Source organism: Pyrgilauda ruficollis, unplaced genomic scaffold (assembly GCF_017590135.1).
Source record: "Pyrgilauda ruficollis isolate IOZ18807 unplaced genomic scaffold, ASM1759013v1 scaffold18, whole genome shotgun sequence".
NCBI classification, from domain to species: Eukaryota; Metazoa; Chordata; class Aves; order Passeriformes; family Passeridae; genus Pyrgilauda; species Pyrgilauda ruficollis.
The window spans coordinates 8,584,555-8,611,977 of record NW_024516984.1 but is presented as its reverse complement, the minus strand read 5'-3'; the positions used below and the strand labels follow the sequence as shown (position 1 = coordinate 8,611,977).

The 27,423-nt window shown below is 39.6% G+C and overlaps 1 protein-coding gene across 1 annotated transcript; it reads left to right on the top strand.

The window, feature by feature from the left end:
- The first annotated feature begins 421 nt into the window (after nt 1-421).
- RDH10 (retinol dehydrogenase 10) lies at nt 422-26,645 on the top strand. The gene is made up of 6 exons (XM_041464415.1): nt 422-1,071; nt 1,519-1,757; nt 21,300-21,398; nt 22,710-22,855; nt 23,166-23,297; nt 25,247-26,645. Exons 1-6 carry the CDS (start codon nt 780-782, stop codon nt 25,368-25,370), a joined length of 1,032 nt encoding a protein of 343 aa, XP_041320349.1. The 5' UTR covers nt 422-779; the 3' UTR covers nt 25,371-26,645.
- Nucleotides 26,646-27,423: the final 778 nt, after the last annotated feature.

Sequence of the window (27,423 nt, the reverse complement as noted above, 5' to 3'; positions counted from 1 at the left end):
TGAGATATCAGTGACCTCTGTACTTGGCTGACAGACCAAGAAGCCATGGGAGTTTTCCTCAGCGGTTTCTCACAGCTCAGCAGAGGATCCCCAGGCACGCGGGCATCGTGCATCCTGCGGTGGCCCGGTGGTTCCCGTGGGCTTCCAGCTTCGCTGCGTCTCTAGCCCCGAGCACGAACCTTTAGCGCCCGTGCGCGTTCCTCTAACCCGCGCTGCGGCAGCGCACCAGAGATGGCGCTCCGGCGGGGCGCGGCGCACCCCGGGACTTGTAGTTCGAGGGCGGGCTGCAGCGGGCTGGAGCCGCCGGGAGCTGCCGGGACTCTCGCCCCGAGCGGCGCAAAGCACCGGCCCTCCCGTTCCCGTCGGGGACCTCCCCCGGCGGCGGGGCGGAGCGGGGCGGGGGCGGGGGGTCCCGGGAATGCGGGGCGGGATGGGCCGGCCCGGAGGAGGGGCTCGGCCGCCCGGTCCGCCCTATATAGAGGGGCCGAGCGAGCAAGATGTTCACTGCCAGTAGCGGGGCCGCGGGCGGGACGGGGCAGGACAGGGAGGTGGCGAGCGGGCAGGCAGGCAGCGCCGTGTCCGGGCTCCGTCCTCGGCGTGTGTGACTGAGGCGGGGCTGCGGGGGCGAGCGGCACGGAGCGGGGGAGCTCGGCGGCGGGACCCCCGTGAGCGGAGCCTCCCTCGGTGCCCGCGGCGGGCGGTCCCGGGCAGCGGCGGCTCCAGGTCGGGGTGCCGGGCGGCGAGGAGGCTCCGTGCCGCCGGCCCCGCGGTCCGGCAGCATGAACATCCTGCTGGAGTTCTTCGTGGTGACTTTCCGAGTGCTGTGGGCGTTCGTGCTGGCCGCGGCCAAGTGGCTGGTGCGGCCCAAAGAGAAAAGTGTGGCGGGGCAGGTGTGCCTGATCACCGGGGCGGGCAGCGGCCTGGGCCGCCTCTTCGCCCTGGAGTTCGCCCGGCGCCGGGCGCTTCTGGTGCTGTGGGACATCAACACGCAGAGCAACGAGGAGACGGCGGGCATGGTGCGGCACATCTACCGGGAGATGGCCGAGGAGGCGGCCGCTGCCGCCCCCGGAGGTAAGCGGCGGGGCTCCCCGCGCTGTCCCCGCCGCTCACCTGCCCGGCCCGGGGCAGAGGGAGCCGGGGCTGCGCGCCCGGCGGGTCCAGCCCGGAGCAGCGCTCACCTGCGGCGGGCCCTGAGAGCGGCTCCGGGCTGGAGACCGCCGGGCGCAGGAGTATCAGACGGCCCGACGGCGCTTTGCCAGCCAGAGCCGGCCCTGTGCCTGCAGCGGTGAGCGCAGACCCGCTTCGGACTCCGGCAGCTGCTTTAAAACCTGCAGCTTTTCCTAAAACACGTAGCAGCGATAGTAAATAGCTAACTCCTGATGTACTGCAATGATACCAAAGTAAATAGAAGTTTTGGTGGTTTGAGATTGTATTTGCTGTTTCTGCTTCAGCTACTTGTTTGAATGTCAAAATATGAGCACCCCCCATCCCTTCTGTTCTCTTATCTGTGTTCTTTAGTGGCCGGAGATGGAGAGAAAGATGTGCTGCCCCATTGCAACTTGCAGGTTTACACGTACACCTGTGATGTGGGCAAAAGAGAGAATGTCTACATGACAGCTGAGAGGGTCCGCAAGGAGGTTGGCGAGGTGTCTGTCCTGGTTAACAATGCTGGTGTGGTCTCCGGGCATCATCTCCTGGAGTGTCCTGATGAGCTTATTGAGAGGACCATGATGGTTAACTGTCACGCACACTTCTGGGTAACTATAAACTCCTTTCTGCTGCCCTTTTTGGTAATTAATTTTGGGAAATGAACTGCCGTTGAAGGACTCCTGTCTCCTTGAGGTTTGCACTTGTTCTTTTTCACTTGTAGATCACTGGTTTGGGTTTTTCTTGTTTTGAATGGACTGTTCTGTTTAATATGCTGGTATTAAGATTGTTAACAAATAGTTTTAAATCAGCTGTATCCTCCTAGAATCTAGAGTTTTAAGTCTTGTAGCCATTTCTGTAGCTTTGGATATTAAATCCTTTACAAGCAATAATCTCTGAATCTGCTTGAAGGTTGTTACTGTTAATGAATGGCTTCTTTCTTCACGTACTCTTCTGCCAGCACATTAGCAACTTTAATATACAGTTTTAATGATGATTACAATAGCAAACTTGCACATTTCTGGAAAAAAAAATCTTTAAAACCCCTGCTGAAAATGTTATTTGAATTGCCTTGGAGGCAAATTGTTCCTTTTGAAGGCTGGGAGGAAAGGCAAAAAAGATTTCCCAAGAAATCAAGCCAGGAACACTTTTTCAGGAATCCTGCATGTTTATCCTCATAGCTTTCTCTGGAGGCTGCCTGTAGAAGTAGGAAAATCTTAACTGTGGTTTCTGGGATGGTATTGTCTCCACAACTAGCAGGTGCTAATTAAGGAGAACGAGTATGTGGTCTTACTCTTGTTTTCCCATGTGGTTTATTTTTAGACCCATAGTGGTGTGGAGTTACATAAATTGGAGTGTTGAAGGAGGGCATGATGCACACTTGGGTTAGCATTAGCTGTCAGACTGAGACCATTGTTAGTATTAAAACTGTTCTTTGATTCCTCAAATAAGGTTATGAAATACACTTGCATAACAATGAAAGGATTAGGCAATCTGAAATGTACTTCGACTTAAACCTTCTTTGACTGATCTTACCTTTTCATAATACAATTTTATAAAGTGCCTCATCTTCAAAACTTAGAAGGCCCTCCCAAGCCAACTTTTTAACATGGAAATGAAATGCTGTTTCATAACCCTAAAGGAGCCCCTTCAAATCTGCACTGTGAAACACTTAATGGCAGAGCAGTCTCTTTCCAATGTATTGTAAAGCTTGCGGAGAGTGCACAGGAGATAGTATGTTTAGAAGCTCTTTTAAAGTCTCAAAGTATATATTTTAAAGCAATCTGAGAAGTTCTGAGAATGCTTATGTGACTTCTTATAATTAAGAGTTCTGTGTGCTCCCCTTAATGAAAATTAAATTGGTGCTTAAGCCAATAGAGATGTGTAGTAGATTTAATGACTGTTATTGATGTGGCTTAAATGTTGAATTGACAGTTTCCAAGAACTCTAAATTATGACATCACCATGAGTTAAAATATGGGAGGATCCTAAATTCTCCAGCTGTTCTTCCTTCAGGCCTAAGTCATACACTTATTTATAACGGTTTCAGAGACCTTTTTAAAGCACTCTGTGTTCTGAGTCTTACAGTAATAGAAAACTAAACTTAGATTCTAGTATTGCTATGATTGAGTTTCCATAACAGTTCCATTCATCTATCTCTAAATGTTAGTGTAAAGTGGCTTTAAAAAAAAAAATACTCCAAGAAGTATAGCTATGTCTGGACTGCGGAACTTGATTTTGGCTTAAGTTTTAAAGGAGTAGTCAACACCCTTTAGATTTAATTGAGGATCTGTTCATATGTAAACTTCCTGAAGATTCTATGTCCTGCCTTTTTTTTTTCTTTTTTTTTTTTTTTTTTTTTTTTTTTTTTTTTTTTGCTGTTGGCAAAGCTCTTTTCCTTGTATTCCCCTTCATGGTCCCAGAAAAGATTGGCTTGACCAATAGTGGGTGGACTTCTGTTGAAAGTAATACTACTTAATTCATAAGATATCATCTGAATCAGCTGATTTGAAGCCAACTTTTTTGATGCAAGTCAATGCTGACTTAAATAGAACAATGTGTCTAGATGTGTGAAGTCTTATACAGCTAGTCTTTTCCGTGTCAGCTAAACTGGTGGTCCAAAAGCAAAGCTAATACTCTGGAGCATTATGTAGGCTTTTAAGTATTCTTGGAGGGTGTTTAGTCCAAAAAACTGTAAATGGATTTTGTAAAGACATGGATCTTGCATGTAATATTACTTCAGTAGTTAAGTGTCTGTGCTTTCTGGGGTTTTGGTGTATTGCGGTGTTTTGTTTTTTTTAATGTGGTTTGGGGGAAATTCTTTTTCATCCCTTGATCGTTAATCAAGCCTCAATGTGTTTCTATATAAAAACTGAAAATAAGGCTCTAGTACTGTCCCTTGAAACATTTGACATCAGATTAATTGCCTGTTCTCCATGCAGAATACAGGTGATCTGATCTTGCTTTTGTGTCAGCAGCTACCATCGGAAGACTGCCCAACTTCTGCAGTAGGCAGTGGCATGAAAATCTGTCACTGTTTTGCTGTTGTGACTCCAACTGGGCTATGTACCATATCACAAACTGGCAGTCGAGAGAGCCTTAGCAGCATGCAACGGCCTGAACAGATGCTTTCCATTTTGCTGACATGCATGATTTGTGTAATCCTTCCTATGAGTGTTCTATATAAAAATGTCACCACTGCATCATGTAGCAATTTCCACAGCATAAAATCCACTGCAGTATTAAAAACCTGTTATTTCATGCTGTGATAACTTGAATGCTTCTGATATTGAAAACATAGGGGCAAAATCCATTCCCAGTTTGAAATAAGCCAGCTCTGGTTTACTATAATTTGCAGATGCATAAAATTGTAGCAAGAGTGTAACACTATCTTTCCTGCCAGTCTGTTGCAAGAATAATAACTTACTTGGCTACACTTGTCAATTATTATAACTGAATTTCTACAGACTAGGAAATTTTATTTCTATGATGTGTCAGGATTCAAATTTCAAAAATGTTTTCACAATATAACTTAAAGCTGTTGTTAAATCAGATTTTAGTAAATATAGGAATTGGACTTTTTTCTTGTAGTTTTACAATAAAGATAAAATATCAAAAATACTGTGGTTTAGAGAATGGCACCATATCGAATAAAACTACAAACTCTTAATTTTGGGACAATCTGAGAGTCTTGTACCTGCTCTAACATGTCTTCTGGAAAAATAATCTATTGCTGGATAAGTAAATATGAATATTGGACATCAGTATAATACCTGGGCAATCCTTCTAGTTTTGGTTGCTGGGGAAGGGGCCAGTGCAGGGTGATGAGCAGGTTCTGAAATTCTGTGACATGAAGATCCTTCTGTACAACAGGTCTTCAGCTCTAAGAGATCAGTGATCTGTGTTTCCCTGTCATGTGGATACCTCAAATATTTCAGCTTAAAGCTTTCCTCCTAGAGCTCTCTTCAAGTTACCATAAGGGGGAAGCAAAAGCATTCTGCTCCAGCTCTGTCATATTAAAAAAAAAAAAAAAAAAGCCATATAGAGAGAGACTTGGATCCAGAGTTTAAAGACTTGTGTACTGCTTTCTTAGCCTGGGTATTTTTTTCCCATTTATTTACAGCTGCTTGATTTTTTTGAAGATATGCTGGCATCTCTGTAGGAATTGAAGTAATTTTCAGATGGCCTGACATTAGTGGGGGGAGATAAATACTGATTAGAGAGGGAAACAGTACTCAGGTATTTAGGACATTCATGAAAACCTCTAAAATTTAAATATACCTTGGGAAGATGGTTAATGCAGAGTTACTAAATCAAATACCTATTGATGCAGCTGCTGTACTTATCAGTCTCATTAGACTGACAGGATTGCTATAGCCTATAGTTACCTATAATGTATCAGTATTTATGTATTGTCTTCTCTTCAAGCTCCCTGGTGTTAAATAAAGCTCACTTCTGCCTATAGTTGTAGTTCAAATACAGCAGTATTACACATAATGTGGACACAGAATCTGCTATGGAAGAAAACGCAGCTTATGATATTTGAAACTATACCCTGCTAAGTCTTTTGGCCTGTTGGCATGATTTTTAATTTTTGCTATCAAATTTAGGATTCTAGCACTGCTGATCAAATATAGACAGAATATTCCACTAACAGGCACCCAGCTATATTTAGTATTTCAGATGAGTGAAGTTAGCTTTAATTGGTTTTTTTTTTTTTTTTTCTTTTTAATGATGATGCTCATTAAGATGAGCAAGTTCACTTACAAAGTTTAATCTACGTGTTCTTGACTTGCTTCTTTGAAAAATGAGCCGGATCAAGTTCAAGCAAAACATTTGTGTGTGATTCAAAAAGTATCATCAAAACTAGCTCTTCCTTTGCTCAATTATTCCAACTCCATGCCACCAGTAAATTACCCTGGACAGCACATGTGTTTCATATACTGTGGTAGCATGCTGGGTAGTGAGCATGAAGGAAAAAGCAATCATACTCTTAGCTATTGAAATAGTCGTATTAGTCATACTTAAAACTTATAAATGCTTTGGTATGGTTCTGCTGTTCATATGTTTTTGGGTTCATTTCTCAAAAAATAGAGGGAATATATCAAATGAGAAAATACAATCTTCCAGATGCAGGCTCTAGAAAACGGCACTTTCCCATTTTATAAAGCAGTGTACTTAGTGCAAGTTTTGGAAAGTAAAGCAGTGGATATATATGTATATATATATGGTGGAGTTAAAGGGGCACAATGCTGCTGGTTCAGAGCTTTCCTTTTGGGTTTACTTTATGGTCTATGAGGACTAGCATTGTGTTAAGCACAGTTGTCAGTCACCATCGTGCAGTCTTTAATTTTATAGCCTGTATCATGCAATTTGTGTATATCTGTATCTTAGCTTTGTAATCATGTTTTAGCCATAGTGATCACTTAAAAATATTCATGTTTTTTCTTTTTTTTTTTTTTTTAAGTTTTCTTTTTTGATGCAGACACCAATCCAGACCCTTTAATTAGGTGCCTGTATGTCTGAGCTTTGACCATAGCACCAATCTTACACCAGTTTCAGAATAGTAATGGAAGAGGATAAAAATGAATCTTTCGGCAATGTACTCATCTGAAGAGTCAACACACATAGCTGAGCGTGTAGGGATGGGGTGCTAGGTAGGTCTTAGTCTTATGCAAAACGCCTCTTCGTTTGCCTTGTGTGGGAATCATGAGTTTGAGCATCTATAATTGGGATTCCACAGTGCTGCCCACCAAACTGTAGTTGTTCCACGTGTTTCTCAGCTCTAGTCCCTAAGGGCTATTGAGTCTGTTCTGTCCTGGTTCTTTGTTGTCTACTGTATCTTGATGATAAATAAGTAGTTACATTTCAAGGAGTGTGAGCAGAATAAATTACAGCACTCTTGATTAGTTAGCAACACTCACGGCTGTGGAAAAATCATATTGAAGATTTTTTTGAATGTGTTACAATATCAGCCTTCCTACATATACTTTCTGTGCTAGAGCATCTTCTTTGTGTGATGTAGAATGCTGACTTTTGTTCAAATGACAGCTGAATTTGTGCGTTTCCCTTCCCTCTCACTGATGGTGTAAAGTATTTGATTTTCATTCCAGTCGGTTAACAGCTTAAAATGACCTTCCACAGTGTTTTTCTTGAACTGCTACAGTTACAAGCTTTTGTGACAGCTTCTCTCAGACATACTTTGGAATTTAATTTGCTGCACCATTTGAAAGGCACACAGATCTTAGAGTCTCAAGGAAGAGAAAAATAGAGATTTTCAGATTGCGACCCATGAATTGTTTGTTGCCTGTAGATTGGTGTCCAAGGTGGTAGCACAAGGTGTGATCAGCCATTTACTTCCATTTGCTAAACTGCATTAAGCTTGAAGAATTCAGGTGAAAACTGTGATGTTTCACAGAAAAGCATTGTGAAAGTTCACTTAAGGAAAGGGAAAGTTGTCCTGAAGAGACCATGCCAAGACTACGTGAAACATATCTGAAGTATTAATTATTAAGTGGCTTGCAATTCTACATCCATCTAAAATGAAGCTGGAGTTGCAGTATAGCTTGCAGAGGTAAGGCACTTGGGATAATCTCACTCTTTAGTGTCCTGTGATTTTTTCTGAGGCTTAGAGACTTGTCATCAAACTGTGTGAATATTTTCAGGACTGCTAATCTTCTCTGAAGGCATGGTCCTGGATGAATGATCAGTGTGATGGTTATATTCCTCCTTCTTATGGAACGCAGTAGGTCAGCTGAATAAGCAAAAACCTCTGACCTGGCTTTGGTCTGCAATTATGCAGTTACTTGTGAAGGATGTGGGGAGACAGGAAAACCTTGAATGTGACAGTGGTCTTTGCCAGTGTGGTGCCTAACCTTGCTAGAAGTGGAGAGAGCAGCTCTTCAATATTTCAGTGAAATACTCATCTGAAAGGCCATGTGTATGCCTTTCTTGTCCTGTAGAGGTTAGGAGGGCACTGGAGTTTAAAGTTCCAGATTCTTCCGCATACAGGTAACATCCACCTTTATTTTATGAAAACTGGCTAAGTTAATTTTGTGTCATTATGTTATTAACATTCTGTAATAACCAAGTGACTGTAGCAGAATTGGAGAAGACAGCTGAGTTCGTGTGCTCAGTGGTGGAGAAAAGCAATCCTAATTATGATGCAGCCAAGTGTCCTGCTAACCCAGTGTTTGCAACACTGCCTAAGACCTTTCTTAAATGATCTGTGTGGGTAAGCAATCCTTTTTCATAGCTCTCAGTGTCATCAATTACTCTGACTAGACAGGCTGAGGAAAGATGAATGTTATGTTTTCTGGCACCATCTCTGTCATTTTAGCACTGCACTTCCTAAATCTTTTCTACTTTTATCCTTATCAGCTGTGAACTATTATTCTCTCCCAATGCTTCTCATGCTTTGATTTCGCTTCCGGGGTTTTTCTGCAAGTAGGAAAGGATTTTTTATGTACTCTAGTACTAAATCTTTCCACAATTCTCTGTATGTAAAAACCAGTGCATCATTCACTTGATAAGCCTTGCTCCCTTTGACCTTTGAGGTTTCTGGCTATTGACACTGATGGTAAAACTGACTTACTGATAACTCTGTCTTTTGTGAAAAATGGCAGATGTCTTTCTGCAAAGGCAAACTGAAGCTGATTTGCATGTGATGCTTTGTGCTTTTACCTGTGGTCTTAGACTTCTTCATCTGCTAAAAATTAGAGTTTTTCAGTCTTTCAAAAATGCAGTTACAATATAGGTGAGTAGGCATAGATTTTGAGATTCATAGAATCTTGGGGGTTGAGGGTTTAGTTTGAAAGCAGATATGTCACAAATGGGGCAAGATTTACATCTGTGCTTACACTTTTGAATGAACGCTCTGTTCTTGTAAATAATTATATTAGTAAAATGATTTATATGTCAGTCAAATTAACACTTGACATGAGTGAGTTATCACAACTGGGATAGGAGGGCATGGTAGGCCAAGATATGTTGGAACAGCTGCAGAGCTGAGGTGGCTGACTTAGTGTGAGCCTTTTGAAATTCAAGTTTGTTTGGCTGTTGAATTCTGCACCTAAATGTGCCCTGGTGCTGGTTGCTTCTGCCATCTGTTTGAACTTGTGTGACAGCTTCTCGAGCACTCCCCTTTTCAGCGTTGTTTTGAAAAACCTCACGAGTGTGCGTTTAAAAGTAACTTGTCCAAAATTCCTGTTGATCTAGGATGAAACTACAAGGCAGCCTGTCTTGTGGGACCATCCCTTGAATCTGTATCTTACCTTGAGCTAGTTTTTATATTAAGCTGGTGTTAGAGTGAGCTGGTTCAGCTCACTAACTTGTCTGCAGGGCAGGGACGAAAGCTGCCAGTTTTCTTGCCCAGGTTGATTCATTTTTCTGTTTGAAGGCTAGAATCACCTCATCAGCATTTCAGACTTGGAGTAGCCAATGTGTTGGGGAAAAGGTGAAGAGGAATAGGATAAAACCACATAGCTGAACAGGGCCTCTATGATTATCCTAGTGAAACCTCATTCTTGGACTTTTTTTTTTTTTTTTCCTGAGTAGGATTTACATCCTCTAAATAATTAAGTAGTCATAAATGATTCCAGGCCATAACAAATCCTCCACTGGCATAACAGTCTGGCTACAACGACTTGACTTCAAAAGAGATGTCAGTATTTTAATTACAACTGTTAAAACCCTTAGATAAAGGTAAGCTAGCTTTCTGTACACATCAGGTAATGTTGTGTTAACAGCTTTAGTTTATTTACCTTGAAACAATACTATGATTGCTGTGATCTCTATGCCTACTGCACTGTTTGACTTCTCTGGAAATCAGTTTTACTAACACAGAATGTGGAAAAAAATGAGGCTGGAGCTGTGTTTCAGCTTGTGGGAAATAAGCATAGTTTCCACAGACAGGCAAAGGAATTATTTCTCTCTCTGAAGACTCACCCCCTAAGAAAGTGAGTAGTTTGCTGATGTTTATTTAAAATGCCTGTGCAAGCAGAATCTTTGAAAATTGCATTAGTTGCTGGTTTAGTCACTGTATTAGCTGGAGTCTTTTGATCATTTTATCCTTTGTTGGCGTATGAAGCAAAAATTTACCTGCTGAGACTATTTATTTTCTGTACACCCTTTTGTGGAAGGGTGGGGAGAAGTATGAAGCATAAACACCTGGGTTTTTTAAAAACCTAGAAGCTTCATGCATTTTAGAAATGTTACTTCTTGTTCAGTGACTTACTTTGCAGGAAGCCATAGTCTTTTAGGGTCTTACTGTTTCCTGAAGAAATACTGAAGTTAAATCTCTATTCAGCTATATCATCTTCCTTACTTTTCTGTTTTCAGTCAGTAAGACTGCCATGTAGAAAGAGAAACTTTCCTTCTAGTCTTGTTCCTCTTGTGAGATATTTGGTTGTAGCATAATCACTTTCCTTGTTATGAAGGAAATGATTCAAAACAATGACTTGGGGACTGAGTTGGGCAGGATCAGTAAAGTGACTCAGCTTTCATCTGCCTGCAAGTACTCTAGGAATTGCATTGTTACAGAGGTACTGGCCTTAAGGTATCTATAAAATATGGCAGTCCCTTTCTGCTTAGCCACTTCTTAAAAAACCTGCTACATAAATCATAAAACATGAATGATGACTTCATATTTTCTGTAAGCAGTTCTGACAGTACTATTCTCTAGTAATGTTTTGGAAACCTGTAGACTAAAATACCAAACTTTACTAAATAGTCCAGAAGATGACTAAACTTATGGCAAGCTGGAGAAAAACGTGGATTTAAAAGTTGGATTCTGTTCTTGTTCACTGAATAAAATATTCTGAGCTCTTATCTAATAGTTTTTTCTAAAATGAATTTGTTATGTGTATTTTTCACAGACTCATAGGGGCATGTTTTCATTTTTGTCAAGATTATCAAATAGCTGGCAATAAATAACTGCTCTCCAAATGGTTGGACATTTGCTGCAAACTTGTGCTAATGAAGGTGAGGGACTAATGTGTTTGTTACACTAATGTCAACATAGCTCTGAAACGCTACAAATCCTTTGACGCAGCCATTTGTCAGTATATAAACAAAGTAGAATTTCTAGTCACTTGACTTCAGCAGGGCTTAAGCCACCTTTTGTGGGGAGGAGTAGGCAAGTGTTAACTTCCTGTTTTACTTAAGTAGAAAACTCTAAAGTAATTTCAAATTTGATATTTGAATAAACCTATTTTTAGGTCATCTTTACTGACAGATCTGCCTGTGGAAGAGTACAAGGTTGGTGCTGCTACCTGCTCAGACTGTAATTTAAATTCCTGAATTTGCAGGAGTGTATCTGTGCTGTCACAGCCACATTGGAGCTCTTTGTTAGTCGTGGCTATATAGAAAGCTCAAATATTGACCTGGCAGATTTGAGCAGAAGGATTCACTTGCTAAGATGCATCTTACTTTTCAGTGGCTGCCAACTGTGTAATACTTCATTTAAATTAATAGTAATTATGGTTGGATAGCTATGATAGTCTGAGAGTAAAATGAGATTAATATTTACAGAGAATAAATATCAGCTTGTCTAATAAAATACCTTTGAGCAGGAGGGAAGAGGTCAGCTTTTGCAAGTGAGTACTTTGAAACCTTCGGTTATTGTGCTTAGTTGTGCCCTAAATTTGTGCTGTCTGGGGAAGTTCCACGTTGGTCTAGTCTTGCTTGTTTTATGTGTAAGGTGGATTAAACACATAGCTGGGCCTCCAGTGGCCCTCTTACTATGCCATCTTACCTCTATTATTCAATCTCATTTTTTGGATTGCTTTGGCATTTACAACAAACATTGTTGGCAATTTATGTTTTACACTTTTACATGACTTAGGCAGAGATAATCCTTTTCACTGTTCATTGCTAGCTGTCAAGAATCCAGTATGTTTGGGTTGCTCTAAGCTTTAAAACCATTAAAATTCAAAGTACGAAAAATTGTTTCTGAATGTTCTAAAGAAGCTGGCATGGTACTGTAGTTACTGGAGGACTTCTGATAGCCAGGGGGGCATAATTCGTTTTTGAAAACAATATGGTACATGTATGTGCTGAACTTGGCTTAAATATGTTACTTCCTCAAGAAATTCAGCTGGATGCTCTGCACTGCTTCATTGGGCCCTCTGTCCAGCAGAAGGGGCTTGAGACCAAAGGAGAAATGGAAGTAGAACAGACACTGTTTCAGATCAGGATAATTTATTGCAGGCAAGAGCTCCTGTCAGAGAGATACAGGAGAGATGTAGCAGAGGAGTTGGCATCCTTTCCCATTAGTTAAGATTCTGTGTTGTTCAACTTGCAGTTAACACAGTGATGAAGAGTGCAAGGTCTCTGCTATCTTATGAACTTCTTTCTCTGTGAGAGAAAGAGGGAATGGGCTGTTGAACAGGGAATTAGTGTACTTAAGTGGAGAATCACAGAATGGCTGAGGTGGGAAGTGGCCTCTGAAGGTCATCAGGTCCACCTCCCCTGCTCAAGCTGGGCCACCCAAGGCCAGTTGCCCAGGCTTGTGCCCAAACAGCTTTCTAATTCCTCTAAGGATGGAGATTTTCATCACCTTTCTGGGCAACCTGTGAGAATGTGCTTTGTTTTTCATAGCTGTATGAAATCAAAGACTTGCAGACTCTGGAGGGAAGAAGTCCAAATGTATAACCAGTGATTGAAGCAGTTATGTGTATTGCTGCATATATAAAGAAGCACTTGCACATCAGCCAAGCAGTATCAGCAAGTACAGGCGGACATGGACAAGTCGGTGTGCATTTATGGTTTTGTGTAGGTACAAACATGTCCTTTAAAGGCAACTAGATGTCTGCACAAAAATAGCTGGTGGCATATAGACATTAGAAGGATTGGACACTTTTCAGTTCAGGCCTGACATCTAAAGATGGAAATAATTTTAAAAAACACATAAATTTAAAATCTCTTAGGAAGAAAAAATACAGAAGTTCTTGGGAGCAGAAAGGTGGAGACTGCATATCAGTAACATAACAGCTCTTAATTCCATTTGCTGGTATAGTGATATCAAAGGTAGTTCAGCTTGAATACCTCAATTTCTTCATGCCCAGAAACTATATATAGTAGTGACTTCTAAACAGATGTGAAAAGTGTTCTTTAGGAGAAATTAGGGCTACTTTTGCCTGTGTTCTATGTACCTAAACTCCTGCTCAAGGTTACGGTGCGCACAAAATCTAGTTTGATGGAAAGATGGGGGATGCAGAAAAGCTCTGCTGAAGAGATCTTGAAGTCTGATTAGCAGCAGAGCACTATAAAGCTTACAGTGACACCTTTTCCACATTGATGCTCAAGAGGCAAGTTTCTGAAGTCAGAATTGTATTACTTAAGTAGTGTTCTTGAGTACTTAACCTACACTTTAGATGAGAAAGAGAACAAAGCTGTTTCTGCCCCAGTGTGGGGTAAGATCACAGGAAATTAAGTCCTTAAGGAGGGGGAGAAAAAGTAGTGATGTGATAAGACAACATTAATAAAAGTTTCTGTTGCAATGTCCTTCCCTAAACATTTTTCATGTAGACACAGCCTTTTTAAGCTAAGCCTTGTTAACTACACAAAAGGCAATGTTCAGTTGCCCTAGGCATAGCATAATTAGTTCTAGTAGTAAAGAGTGGAAATCAATGATTAATGTTTGAGAGATAACTAGTGGTATTAGTTTCCTGTGTGCTTTTTTTTTGTTTAATAGCATTACTTATCTTATCTTTACTGTCTACCCATTGTAAACAGCTTTGTGACACTAAGTTCTGATTAAGGAAACTATTTAATTCAGTTTCAGCTTTTGTCTGATAAACTCAACATGAGTTAGCTCCATGTAAAAGAGGAATTATGATAACTGAACTCTTCATAGGAAAAGTGGTGACTATTGGGTTTGAAAACTGGAGAAATTCTGGAACTGAACCCTAAACAATACAGATGCTAAACAATGTAGTAATGTAAATGTGTTCTGTAGCATACTTATTCTTCAGCAAATGGTGTGACAGATGCTTATTGCTACTAACAAACCCACTTACAAACTTCCATAAATAGGATTTAACCTTGTTTTGTGCAACTTTAAGGCTTCTTTGCTGATTTGATATGTCTGTTGAGAAACGGGGGATTTTATGTATGTACATTGGTCATGAGGGTAGAGAAAATTACTTCCATAAATTAAATATAAACCAAGTGAATCAAGTAATAGCTTATGTTTTTACTAATCTAAGACTTCATGTACTTCAATGCAGTATTTCATGCAGAGTTGGGAGAGAAGAAAAGTATGCCATTACTATTTTTCAGTAAATTACAGTTTTAAATTAATTGATGTTTCTTTTCATTTGTGGCTTAACGTCTTGATGGTATTCATTTTATTACCTTCACTTCTTAAACTGAGTATATTAATCTCTGTCTGCTAATGTAGGCTATCGAAGGTATTGGGGACTGTATGTGTGGCTTTGCTTCTGTGTTACTCAGCATCATGATGGACTTTTGTTTAAGTCTGTCATGTTCTTTAGTGGGCTTCTGGTTGCATGGCAATTGTAGCATTATTACAGTGCATGTATGTTAAGCATTAACTGCTGGTGCAGTTCAATATTAAAGGAATCCCCGTGGCCCCAAAACAGTGGGTTTTTATGTGAAGGACAAATAAACCTCCAGTGAGAACTTAAATGTTGTGTTGCCTGCCAGGAGATAAATAACAAAGGGATTTCTTTTGAGATGAAATATTGGAAGGTCTAGCTTTTTTGTTCTGAACGCAGGGCCTGTGCAAGGCACACTTGAGGACAATCTGTGAATAGTTTCCTATTTTGCTTTTAACACAAAAACTTCTGATCCTTTTTGCTTCAAAAGAATCTGGGTAGTCCTATTGAAAAAAAAATCAGAGAAATGTGACTTTATTTTTTAATTCATTACTCTAAGAAGACTGCAATTCTGACCTATAGTTCATTATCGTTTCTTGTGAATAGAAACCAAAGATCAAAAATAGTTCTAATTTCCACAGCTATTCAAATATTTACTTAGACAGTGGCTAATTATCCAGAAGGGGCCCAGCAGTTCTTGAAAACAGTCAGTTGAGACATCTGAGGTCCTTTAAAGTACAGCTTTGGTCCCTTGTGTTAGCAAGGTCAACAGTAGTTATAGACTTCTGTCTGCCTGCTGTATTCAGCCTGTTACTGTCAGAGCCACATCCTTTGTGTTGTGTGGTCTCTCTAGTCTTCAACTCACTCCTTGGTATTTTCATGTAGTCATAGTGCAGTTACTATTCCCACTGTAAGCTAACATTTCAGAGATGCTTGTAGAGGGGAATTCAGGACGGATGTGGAGGCTATATGGGAAAAGTAATTGAGATGATCATGCAAATGACAAGTAATTGTTCTCAGTTCTCTTTGGAACCAAATAAAAAAGCTAGAAGGAAAGTGAATGGTTAAAGTCAGGCTTGCAACTTCATACTTTGGTGCATAAGAAGGCATTTTGGATATTACATTGCCTAACTTCCATGAATCCTCCTATGAAATAGTTCTAGGGTATATTTTCAAGGCCTTTTCTTGAACCATTTGGTGATGACCTTCCCTGTAATCCTGTAAGTGAGGTTTTAACCTGTTTATAAACTGTATGTAAAGTGGCTGTCTTCTGAAATAAGTTGGGCTATATGACTGTAGCTGAAAATAACTTTAGTGTGTTTACTGATAAGCTTGCCATGGGGGTTTTCTGCCTTTCAGGCATCTTCCTTTCCCTTTCAGCATATATAGTGGTGCATTAGTGCAATACCACATAGTTTGGAAAAACCTGCTACAGGTAAGACTGCACAAAAGTTAGAGGTGCTCTTTTGTCAGGCCTTGGTGCATTTCTTCTCAATTACTGGAATAGAACGAGAAACTGGGGCATGTGGAAATCTGTTTAGTTCTAGGGTGGAGTGGCCACATGCTGTCCTGCACAGGAGTAAGAGAACTTGCAGTGTGCTGTGCTGTAGGCTGTGAAGAAGAATAGGAAGAAAAGAAGACTGCATGTCCATGCTAAAGAAGAAGGAGGATATAACATGTATTTTAGATTAAAAACCTTTCCAGTCACTGTTAGTTAAATTAACAAATTAGCAATCGTGGCAGCAGGCTGCTATGGTCTCTGGTAGTTCCAGAGACTCCTTAGTTCCCAGAGGTATCTGAATGTGAGTCCTTGCCTAACCACGCTAATTTTGCTTCTTGGATTTGCCTGAATAGTTTTTAATATGAAGATGAAACAATGCATTTACCCAGAGGTGCACTCACTTGTGCTGTTAGGCAGTTGCTCTGGCCGTCAGGAATAGCTGTGGCTTGGGAGAAAATGTTTTCTCTGTTATACCAGTGCACCACTGTTGTGTATAACTAGTGATGTGAAAACTCACCTCTTTTGATAAGCCTCAAAAGAATAACAATGCTCCTTACCTGAAGGTGCTTTATGGAAACTGGCTTTGGCATAGATTTTGGCATAAAGGTACTTGAACCTTACAGTAATACAGCTTGTTTATGCCATTAAAATAGTTTAGAAAGGCTGTTGAGAGAAGGCAGAAAGTATGAAGAAATGTATTGTATTGAAAAAGAGAAACTTCAAAGACCTTATATGTTGGTACCTGTTTATTTCTTTCTTTGCTATAAAGGCAACTCTCTAAACATGAGGTAGCACATACTTTTCTACTTTGGTGTGCTTTCTGCATTCGGTATCCATTGTTTTGAACTGCATACAGCTAACATTGTTTTCTGTGGATGCTTGCTTTCTTCTTTAAAAATAATTAATCCGAAATTTAATTAAAAAAATCACTTTCCCAAACACAGTATTTCTTCATATTCTCATTTGCTGCATTTAGACTAATTTGTCTTGACATTGCAGCTGTGCTGCTCTTTGTGTTGCACAATCTTTGGAGTTTTGTTTCATTAAGAATGGAACTAAAGAATTTGGGGAAGGGGAGGGAAGAAGTGCTAGACTGTTAGAAGTTAATTTGCCGTAAACCAAAATGTTGAGAACAGATTACGAAAGCTATGAAGTGACATGTAAATGCTTGTTCAGTTTCACACTTGTGAGAAATAAGTCATTTAAGCTGGGTGCACATGAAATAGAAGTTTGGTTACAGCTACTGGGAATAGTTTGCTCTTATTGATATATTCAAAAACATAGAGGAACATGCTCAGAAGATTAGAAATTAATCTCTAGGTTCCAAAAAACTTAAGGACTGAACTAGTTTGAAAAACTAGCTCTACTCTGTTCACAACAGCTTTATATGTTCTGTCTCTTCTACCTAGTTTCTATCTATCTAAAGTATGCTGCAGGTTAGAAAATTCATGTTCTCACTATGCTTTTGGGGTTTGCTTTTTTATTTTGGTTTTTGTTGGGTTTTTTTTTCCCTTTAAAAAAACCAAAACGTTAATTTTGGATGAAGAAGATGCTTAACGTGCATTTCTCGATATTGAACACTGCATAACTTCCCTGACTGTTCACCCTAATGCGTCACAATTCCTTTCATCCTCTATATTCTACTTACTGGTTTCTCCTCAGTGTTGAAAACTGTGGTGTGTTTGTCATGAATAAATGACCCAGCTCTGACTTTAAATACTTCTATGTTTTGGTTAAATGTCTTCCTGTGCAGCTGTGAGAGGTAAAATTGAAGTTTCGAGGATCAAACCAGAAGGCAGATAGTTCGATTAAACCACTTGACTTGATTTGAATTATTTTGGGGGCCTGGTTCATGACCTCTAATGCCATGGACAAAACCCATCTTTTGCTTTGTGTCTAACTTTTTTTTTTTTTTTTTTAATGGAGGATTAGCATGTCCATGCATCACCTCAGAAGACTAATGTGGTCTGTGTACCTGTTCAGACAAACTCCAGATGGGAAGGCCACCCAGGAGGCATCTTGCCCGAAACCAGTCAAACTCTTAACTAGTTTGTCAGCAGCACAACAAGCACACAGAAGACTTCAGGTCTGGTAGGCAGATGTAGTTGAAGCTGAAAGAAACTAGAAACAAGAAACTAGGTTGATCTGGTTTATGTAACGGGTAGAAAAACTGGGAATCAGAGTATGGAGGAAGCTGCTTTGATCAAGGACGTGTGTGGTGCCAGAAGCTCAGTAAGAACACTGATTTATTTGGGGATTGCTTATACCACGAAAGAATAACTTCACTTTGGGATTGTTTTTCCCAGCGAGAGGAGGCTGGGAGGAGCAGTGGGCAAGCATTTACTCTGAGCCTGGAAATGCATCCCCCGGTAGGGTGTGTCTGCCTCTGACAGTGCTTGTTTTCAAGTGCTGACTCCCAGCTGCTGCAGATGGCTGGAGGATGGCAGCAATCGAGATGACTTTCTCTGACATCCATTTAGTGGAGATGCTGATAGTTGGCTGCTAAGTTTTCTACGTATGATAGTTATGATACCTTTATAGTCTCCCTCAGCTTCAGATTTTAAGTGGATTTTTGGGATAATGTGCCATGACAAAATATAGGGCTTGCTCTGAACAGGCTGTCTCAGAACACTGAGGTCTCATGCAAAGATTTCCATGAATTTCTAACTGTCTTTAAAGTAGATGAGCTGTGGGTTTTTTTCCAATTTAGCCATAAATGGCTTTTAAGAGATTACTTAAATGAAGTGACTGTAGTTCTGCTGATGGGAGTTGTTCAAGTCTGCACTTGAGATGCTGAAGACGTCACCCAAAAGTGTTCTCAGCAAGCTGTATTTGTAATGTGCCTATTTCATCTGGTTGAAAATGGGTAACTTCAGCCACAAGCTCTGAAAACTCAGTTTTTATAATCTTTATGCTTTGAAATAGTATGGCATAGTTGAATGGGCTTTCTCAAATTTACTAGTCTGTTATGTTGCATATTTATATATACATACATATATGACTTTGAAAATTCTCTTCCTCAGCCAAGTTAAACATAGACATTTACAGACACATAGTTATAGTTCACCATATTAAAAAGAGCAAAAAAAAAAAAGGAGGAAAAAAAGCAGTGCCATAGCAAAGATAATAGCTTGGTGCACTTGCCCGTTCATTTCTTGGAAGACAATACTGACTCATGCCTTGAAAGTGGTAGGAAAAAAATCTGTCACTACTTCTTTCCCTTCTTTCTCTACCCCAAGACAAACTTCAAGGGCCCTTTTCTGTAGTTGCTGTGGTTTGCAGCCAGAGGTTCAGTCTGCATTATCTAGCTTTCTGGCAATGTGAGGTGGCAATCAGTCATTCCAATGTGATGTGGACAGATAGCTGAGACATAAGTGGAAACTGCTGATGGAGCTGACAAATGTTGGGGAGTGGAGTAAATCATTTAGCAGGACCCAGCTGGGAGTGTGGATGTCGTACAGGGATAGCACAGAGGATCAGGGTTGGCATACACACCGTTGGTGTTGCAGTGTGCAAGGCAGGCTGCAAATAAAGAACACTCTGTAAAACTTCAGTGCCGTCCAAGCGAAGCCTCTTTTTCGGGTGGCCGTGCCCGATGATGACTCGGCTTTGTTGCCGTGCAACATGGGAAGAGAGGCTGAAACTTTGTGTGCCTGGCACAGATTAGTTTAACAGCAAACTGAATTCTTGTCCGAGGCTCTGTGTAAGAGGTTTAGAGATCCCTGCCATGAGGAAAGAAACAAATGCAAGGCAGCTTGCTCTCAGATTATTTTTTATAATTAGCTTTGTTATGTAGTTATGACAGAATCTAGGAGTTGTATGAATCAACAGTAGAAAAGGCAAGGAGTCAGGAGGTCTGTTAATCTTCTATCATCTGCCAGCTGTCCAGTGAAAACACTCTTTTGTGTGGTGTTAGGAGGTCTGGATTAGTCATTTAACACCTGCAGGCAAAAATGTTGTACAAGAACATGTGAAAATCATTAAAGCAAAACTGTCCTGACGTCTGTGATTGGAAAATGCAGACAGCATAAGAATGGAATTAGATGGATTGAGCTATAGTTTGCATGTCTTTTTAAGAATGCAGCTGACAAGACTCAGACCAACAATTAAGCAAGTAGGAAATATTTAAAGGGTATTTGCATGCTCTGAGTTTGGATACAAATTACATGGGAAAAGTTGATTTTTGGGAGGATAAAGCATTCATGGTACTGAGTTGGAATAGATTAGTAGCTCTGTCATTTATAGATTAACATATTAACTAGGCATGTTTGTGATTAAAAAGCATTGTCTGAAGTTCTTGAGCAATTTAGAAGTGATCTCATGTAGTACACTGACAACCTAAAAGCTGAAGTACATCATAACTACACATACCATTTTACTAGTTCATTGATTTTTGTTGTAAATATGGTGCTCTGCTTAATACTTACTTAAAATGGGGAAGTGTTGAGTCAGCTTCAGAAGAGAGATGACAAAGACTCTGGTAGGAGTGATCTTCCAGCAAGTACCTTCAATGTGTGTTGCTTAAAACTTATTTTTTTTAAAGATGTTTACTCTGACTCAGGTTTTTAAAAATTTTGTTATAATCAAAACATAAAAATTGGAGGTTAAAATTAAAGTTTCATCTTAAGATTTGCTTTATTTTGTTTTATTTTTAAACTTTCAAGGAATTAGTAATACAAATGTTTATCTTTTTAGCTGTAGCAGTGCTATGGATACTAATAAAGATGGGAAGTAATTTAAACTAGCAGATTAAACTAGCTCTATTGTGGGTAAAAAGTAACAACAGCAAAAACCTCCACCTGTAGTATTTCTTTTAATATAAAATTCCTAAGGCAATAAGTTACTTGGATAAAATTAGAAATATCTAACTTAAACACTGTTAATAATTAGAACTGATAATTGGTACTGGCCTCAACAGAGACATGCTGGATGGTGTAATTAAACACTTTGCATTTTATTTTCTGTCTAAAAAAATGTGGCTTCCATTTTAAGGTCAAATTATCTCCTTCTGATAACGAGTCTCTTCTGGAAAAATAAACACGTCTGAGCTCAACTGATCCTTTAACCTTAGGATTTCTGTAGATATAATCCTTGCTGCCTTGCTCTCTGGATTCACAAACAAACTGTAGGTTTTTTGTTAGCATTTTTGACAACCTCAAGTTCAAAACGTTCAAAATGATTGTATTTCTATATTCTTGATAACAAACTGAGAGGTTCTGAGAACTCATTGCTAATGTAACTTGTTCATGAAGTGGTTTTTTCTTTGTTACTTACATGTACTTTGTTGTTTTTTGTTTTGTTTTACTTTGTAGACCACTAAAGCATTCCTTCCCAAGATGCTGGAAATGAACCATGGACACATTGTGACAGTTGCAAGTTCCTTGGGGTTATTCAGTACTGCTGGAGTGGAGGTTTGTTAGACTATAATGAACAAAAAATTTGGCACTTTTTGCCAAAGATAATTTTTTTAAATATTATCAGCTAGAGGAAATAAGGTCAAATCTTCAAAGATATTTGGAGATTATGGTGCTGAGTACCATATCAACACATGGCTCCCTGTGGGAGTGGGAGCCACAGGACTTGGCCAGGCATTGCATTCATTTACTTGGATGGTGGAGTTGGCACTTAGAGCAAAAACCTAGGATGGCTGGGGCTTTCAGAATGCCAGGTGATCTTTGAGTTACCTGATAAATGTAGGAACTTGAAAGGAGCCATTCAACCTATTCCTGTCAAATTCTTCAGTGCTAAGCTTGAAGCCAAAGGCAAGGGCTTTCAAAAGTACTGTTTGTTTCTGCGAGGAAATGACTGCAAGCATTCTAGAATATATGGCTCATCTGCTTCACTAGCAGGTGTTTGAGAACTCCGGTTTGTGAGACTTATCTGGTGCATAAAAATAAGTTAGGATTAGAGCTTGTCATTTTTTAAGTCACTAATACAAGCGCAAATGTGAACAAAAGCATTCAGTTAGTGAAAATTAATTAAGGTGTCTAAAATAATAATGGTCATATTACCCCATAAGTGTAGGCTTCTTTGCATATAGGTAAGGCTCAATCCAGGACCTTAAACTGCAGTGTTTCATAACATAAATGAATGAAGATGGTGTAACTTAGGGCTTTTTAGAGTGTTTACTGTCTTGAGAAAGCTACAAGGAATTTCCTAGACTGGGTGTGACCACCAACAGAGATGGATACATCCAACTGAAAGCGCACTTAGTTCAGCAACAATAAAAAGTAATTGCATAGACAGCAGTAGTGTTTGAGTTATTTGTGCGTCTCATAGAAAAACTCAAATCTTGGTTGTGTCTTCTGTTGAAACTAACCATGAAAATAACACTTTTAGGATTTTTACACCTATGCCCTGCCAACTCTTCAAGCTTTTTCAAATCTGGCCCAAGGTAGTATTAGGTATCTCAGTCCTTTGTTGCACCATTTATTATTAAGCAAACTGGTAATTGGAGTAACTTGTCATGTGAGCCTGCCTGATTCAAAAGATTTGAATCCAAGGTAATATCCTCCTACATTCAGCTTTCCTGCTTTCATGATTCTGTGCTAATTACCTCAAAAGTAAAGTGATAAATGAGTTGATGTGATGCTCTATTCAGTGGGCATCTTCTGTTGTTGCTTTGAAAATCTCTGCAGAATCACCTCAGGTATGCTGGCTTTGAACATCATTCATATCTGTCCCTTTTTTTTTTTTTCCTGCTTCGTTCATTGCCAACACAGGATTATTGTGCCAGCAAATTTGGAGCTGTAGGCTTCCATGAGTCTTTGAGCCATGAATTGAAGGCTGCTGAAAAGGATGGAATCAAAACTACTTTAGTCTGCCCTTATCTTGTAGATACAGGAATGTTTAGAGGGTGCAGGATCAGGTGAGTAGTATTCTCTTTCTGCTCTGTGCTTGTAGTGTCATAAAAGTATTTAAAGATAACTCAAGTGTTACCATAAAAATATTAAATATTATATCTGCTTTAGTATATGTTAGTGTTAGACTCAAAAAGAGACTTTCTGAATTCACTGTCTTCTGTCCTTTGCACCCAGACAATGCAAGTTTTGAGCTATAGTGTTTGTAACTTAACAGTGAATATAAAAAAGTTCCAAAGAAATTGAGTTAATGAACTGTTCACTGGGGTCTGTGGTCCTTTGGGTATCCTATTAATCTGTCTTAATCAAATGTTCCAGAAAAGAAATTGAGCCTTTCCTTCCACCCTTGAAACCTGAATACTGTGTCAAACAGGCTATGAGAGCCATCCTTACAGACCAGCCAATGATCTGCACACCTCGCCTCATGTACATGGTCACCTTCATGAAAAGGTAAGAACTGAAGTGCCAGTTATTTGACAATGCAATCCACAAAATACATGAGCATGTCCAGTTTCATGTCCACTTGCTGGATACAAGCACTCTGCCACCCACACAGGCCATAGGTGCCATTTTGCTAGAATTCATAAGTCTCTCTTGGCTTGCAAACTTTCAGGTTGCTTGCTTGGGAAGCCTCATTTAACTGAAGTCCTGTGTATCTATGCATCTTTGTTTTAACCTTCTTGTATCTTCCATCCTCCTTGGATTCCTATTTTCTTTTTAACAGACTTCTAATTCCACTGTTTGAGTTCCTCTTTAGGAATGAGGCATGAGGCAGCTATCAGCAGAGAAATCTCTAGCTGCTTGTTTCTAGAACAAGTGTGTGAGAAGGCCCTTCCCACCTGCAGATTCTTTAGAACTTGCACAGATATGGTAGATAAACTGCAAATTGGTACTTTCAGAAGTAATTTTCAGAGTCTAAGTTTGGCAAAAGGTCTATTTAAAGGAATTCTTTCATTCTAACACACTGAAGTTGTAGAATGAAAACTGTTTCAATCTGCAACCAGGCTAATATTTCAGTGATGCAGGATAATGCAGGAGCTGCTTCAATTCCTATGATATAACATCACTTGAATTATAGTTTATGGAGAGCAGCTTCACAGGTGTCTGTGTTTTGTTTTAAATCTGTAGTGTGTGGGAGGAATCTATAAAATATAGCATTGTATTATTTTCTTTCTGCAAGGGATGGTTGAAACTGAGCACCTTGGTATTTTTTATTCCACTTACAAGGTGGTTATTCTCCTCTGGCTCAAGTGTCTCTTGGTAGACAGGCTCATCAAAAAAAGAGGTATATTCACTGCTCACCTCTTTCCTGGAAGAGAGATGTATGTGTCTATTCTTACACCAAATGAAGGCTACTGTCAGTATATTTAAGAACTAACTCCTTCACCCAGAAGCTCAGAGGGTGCTTCAGTGCTTCCTGCACAAGCGGTGCCTTACAGCAGCAACAGCCACATCAAAAGCCCTTTGGGTTTTCTTGGTTCAACACTTCAGCTTCCAACAGGGAGATCAAAGCTTCTGCATAATCTGTGCCCCAGGCAGCAGCCTTTAGATCAAAGGCCCTCCAGTCACTGCACAAGCAGTACTGCTGGCACTGGAGACACCTGTACCAGTGACATCTACTTCTTGGTGCTTTAGTGGTCATTACTCCTAATGGCTGGAATTGTACTGCTTGCTACTGAACAAGTGCCTGCTGCCATTCCCAGGGCCTGAGGAATCCCATTTTATTCCTTCACTAGAGCCCCTGAGTATTACACTTGAAATAAAAACAATGTTTTGTTCATGTAAGAACAAGGGGAGGATCTGTAGCCAGGTACCCATCACATAATCACCTCTTAGAATTTTATCTGGAGGGGGGGAAGGAAATTGCTCTCTTTACTTTGGACCTTTCTTCTTGAGGATGGATGATTGAGTTTAGAATATAAATCAAGGTTGCTAGACATCTGGTGATCAAAGAATGGCGTTAACTAACACTAATCCCACATTAAAGAATATCTTAAATGTCTGATGACCTCTGCTGATGTGGCTTTTAGCAGACGCTTTGCTTTTACCAGGCCTTCTGTGATGCCCCCCATCCCCCCTGCCCCTGCTCTTCAAAACAATCACACTGCTTGTGAAGAAACAGAAAATCTGGTCTAAGATGGAAGCATGTGAATAAACAGCTTCTTTCTCCTTTCTGCTTGCCTGTATGATTGGGACTCTAGAATTTCAATTCTCTCTGAAAGTATCCCTGTGAAATAAAAATCCTTTAAGTCTTTTGAGAAGACTCTCCAATAGGTATTATATTATTTTTAAGGAGTCCAAGTGCATAGTGCATGTAAGTACATGTATTTACAAGTGCACATAAGCAGAGATTTTGTTTTATGCTGTCTTCTAACAAATCTATAACCTCTTTTTCCCAGTATTCTGCCATTTGAAGCAGTGGTATGCATGTATCGATTTTTGGGAGCAGACAAGTGTATGTATCCTTTCATCGCTCAACGGAAACAGGCTACAAACAACAATGAAGCAAAAAATGGAATTTAACAGTTTTGGATGGACTAACATTTATAGGTGAATGCAATAATGTTACGTGACTGAATTGCAAAGTGCACTTGCATCTAACGGATGCAAATGTCAACATCTTACTGTGGCATTCTCTTGGGTCCTAAACCTGTGTATTGAACTCTAAAGATCAATGGATTTTTATATACTGTAAATAAAACTGACTAGAGTACTTGGGAAATGTGATAGGTAACTCAAATGAATTTACGATGTAGCTGCCACCATTGTCCTTTAGAATATCACTGTATGTACAGTAAACTAGTCATACTACTTGTTGTAGGGATGCACTGTGTGATATCTCTTTCTTAGTCTGCTAAGGCTTCTAAGAGCTGTCTCCAACCAGAAGATGGAATGCTTCAGAAATGGTTTGACTTTCCTTATGTTACTTAGGAAGGAGGGAAATCTTGCAATTTAAGCTACTGCCCATGATCTTATAGCAAATTCAAGGACAGTTTCTGAATGCATCTCTTCACCCATTCACGTTTTCTAAAGGACACATTGCCAAATTGTGGTGTAATTCTCTTTTGTTGCAACTGTGTGTGTTCTATTTAAACAAAGATGAAAAGAAATTTGTAAATCTCTGCCAATTCAAAGGCAAATGAATGTCTTACATACTGTCAAAGCAAACTTGTACTGGGCATCTGTTTTTTTTTAGGAATGCAGTCAGTGATTTAATTTGGCTTTTTTTCCAAGTTGACTTAATTTGAAATATGCTCTGTTCCATTTCCCTCTATCTGTCAGAGTCCAATTTACTATTATGGACTACATGTTTCATTTCTTCTTCCTCATTCTTACTTCTGACAGAGTTCCCCCACCCCCCAAGGAAACTGTTGTGTTGAATTCTCTAACTGGACTTGTGCCTAAAAGACAAAGCAACTCAGCTGAGATACAAACTGTTTATGTAAGTGCTGGTCAAATGCCAATTATTAGCAAAGGAGAAATAGAATAATGCCTGATGCAATTCTACATTCAGAATATGAAAGGGTGTAAAGATTTTTTTTTTGAGTTGTACTCACGTTGTAGAACAGCAAATGACATTTTTACAGTATTTTTTGTAAAGCGAACAATTTTGTGCCTTGAATTTGGTAATCTGTATTAGTGAAGCATTGTAAAAGTGAAATTCTACCTCTGTATCTTAATGTATACCATCCACTTGTAAACTACTATCAGAAAAATTGTGATTACTTTTTTTAGAATGTCTTGTTAAATAGTGACCAATGCCTGTGGTTATTAAAGTGAGCCACCTTTTCCTTAAAACGGTGATTGGAATGTTTCCTTTCAAGACTGAACTAACACAAGCTACATGTTGCACAACTCTTTGGTGTCAACACAGATCAAATATTTATGGCTCAACTCCTGCATCTACTTTGTCATCTACATGGTTTACAGTGTAATCTCTGAAGGCTATCAGTAGGTACTGTGAAATTGAGCTTTAGGAGCTGACAATTTTGTCTTCTAAACTCACTGATGAAGTAGCTGGTTCAAGAGGTTATGAAGAGTATTCATTTTGGTGTTCTATAGAGCTGCATTCAGGTCTTTGAAAAAATGATCTGGTGTGGATGCAGTTTCAGTGAGTTATAAAGTAAATGTAGTTTCAGTACAGCTCTAGTTATTGCTGCATATACATAGCACACATATAAAATAAAAAATTGGTATCCGTGTCAAGAACGGTGTTGTTAACTAACTCTCTTTAGAAACTAATTGAAGGTAGAAGAAAATGTTTACATTAACCCTTACTCCAAATTCTGTGCTCTTTTGAAAAAAATCATTAGAAGATTTCCCTAGGGCCAAATTACCTCCCATGTTCTTACAGCAAAGTCACTAAAAGCAAGTACAACAAATTTATTCTATTACATAGCATCATTAGATTGCACTTTTGTTTTCTAAGATGTCTCAATCTCTGCTGCTGTGTCAGACTAAGAAGCAACTTTTAAAGTCTGATGTATTGATACTTGACACTAAGTAGCATGATAGAAAAGGAAAAATAAGAAGCTGACCACCAGTACCAAGGTGTTCTATAAAGCATTCTGCCAAT

Bases quoted from the DNA above. Each gene is read 5' to 3' on its own strand.
- RDH10 (XM_041464415.1), top strand. From the start codon at position 780: ATGAACATCCTGCTGGAGTTCTTCGTGGTGACTTTCCGAGTGCTGTGG. The intron at 21,399-22,709 runs GTTTGTTAGACT...TTGCCAACACAG, and splicing joins TCAGTACTGCTGGAGTGGAG to GATTATTGTGCCAGCAAATT. The intron at 23,298-25,246 runs GTAAGAACTGAA...TCTTTTTCCCAG, and splicing joins ATGGTCACCTTCATGAAAAG to TATTCTGCCATTTGAAGCAG.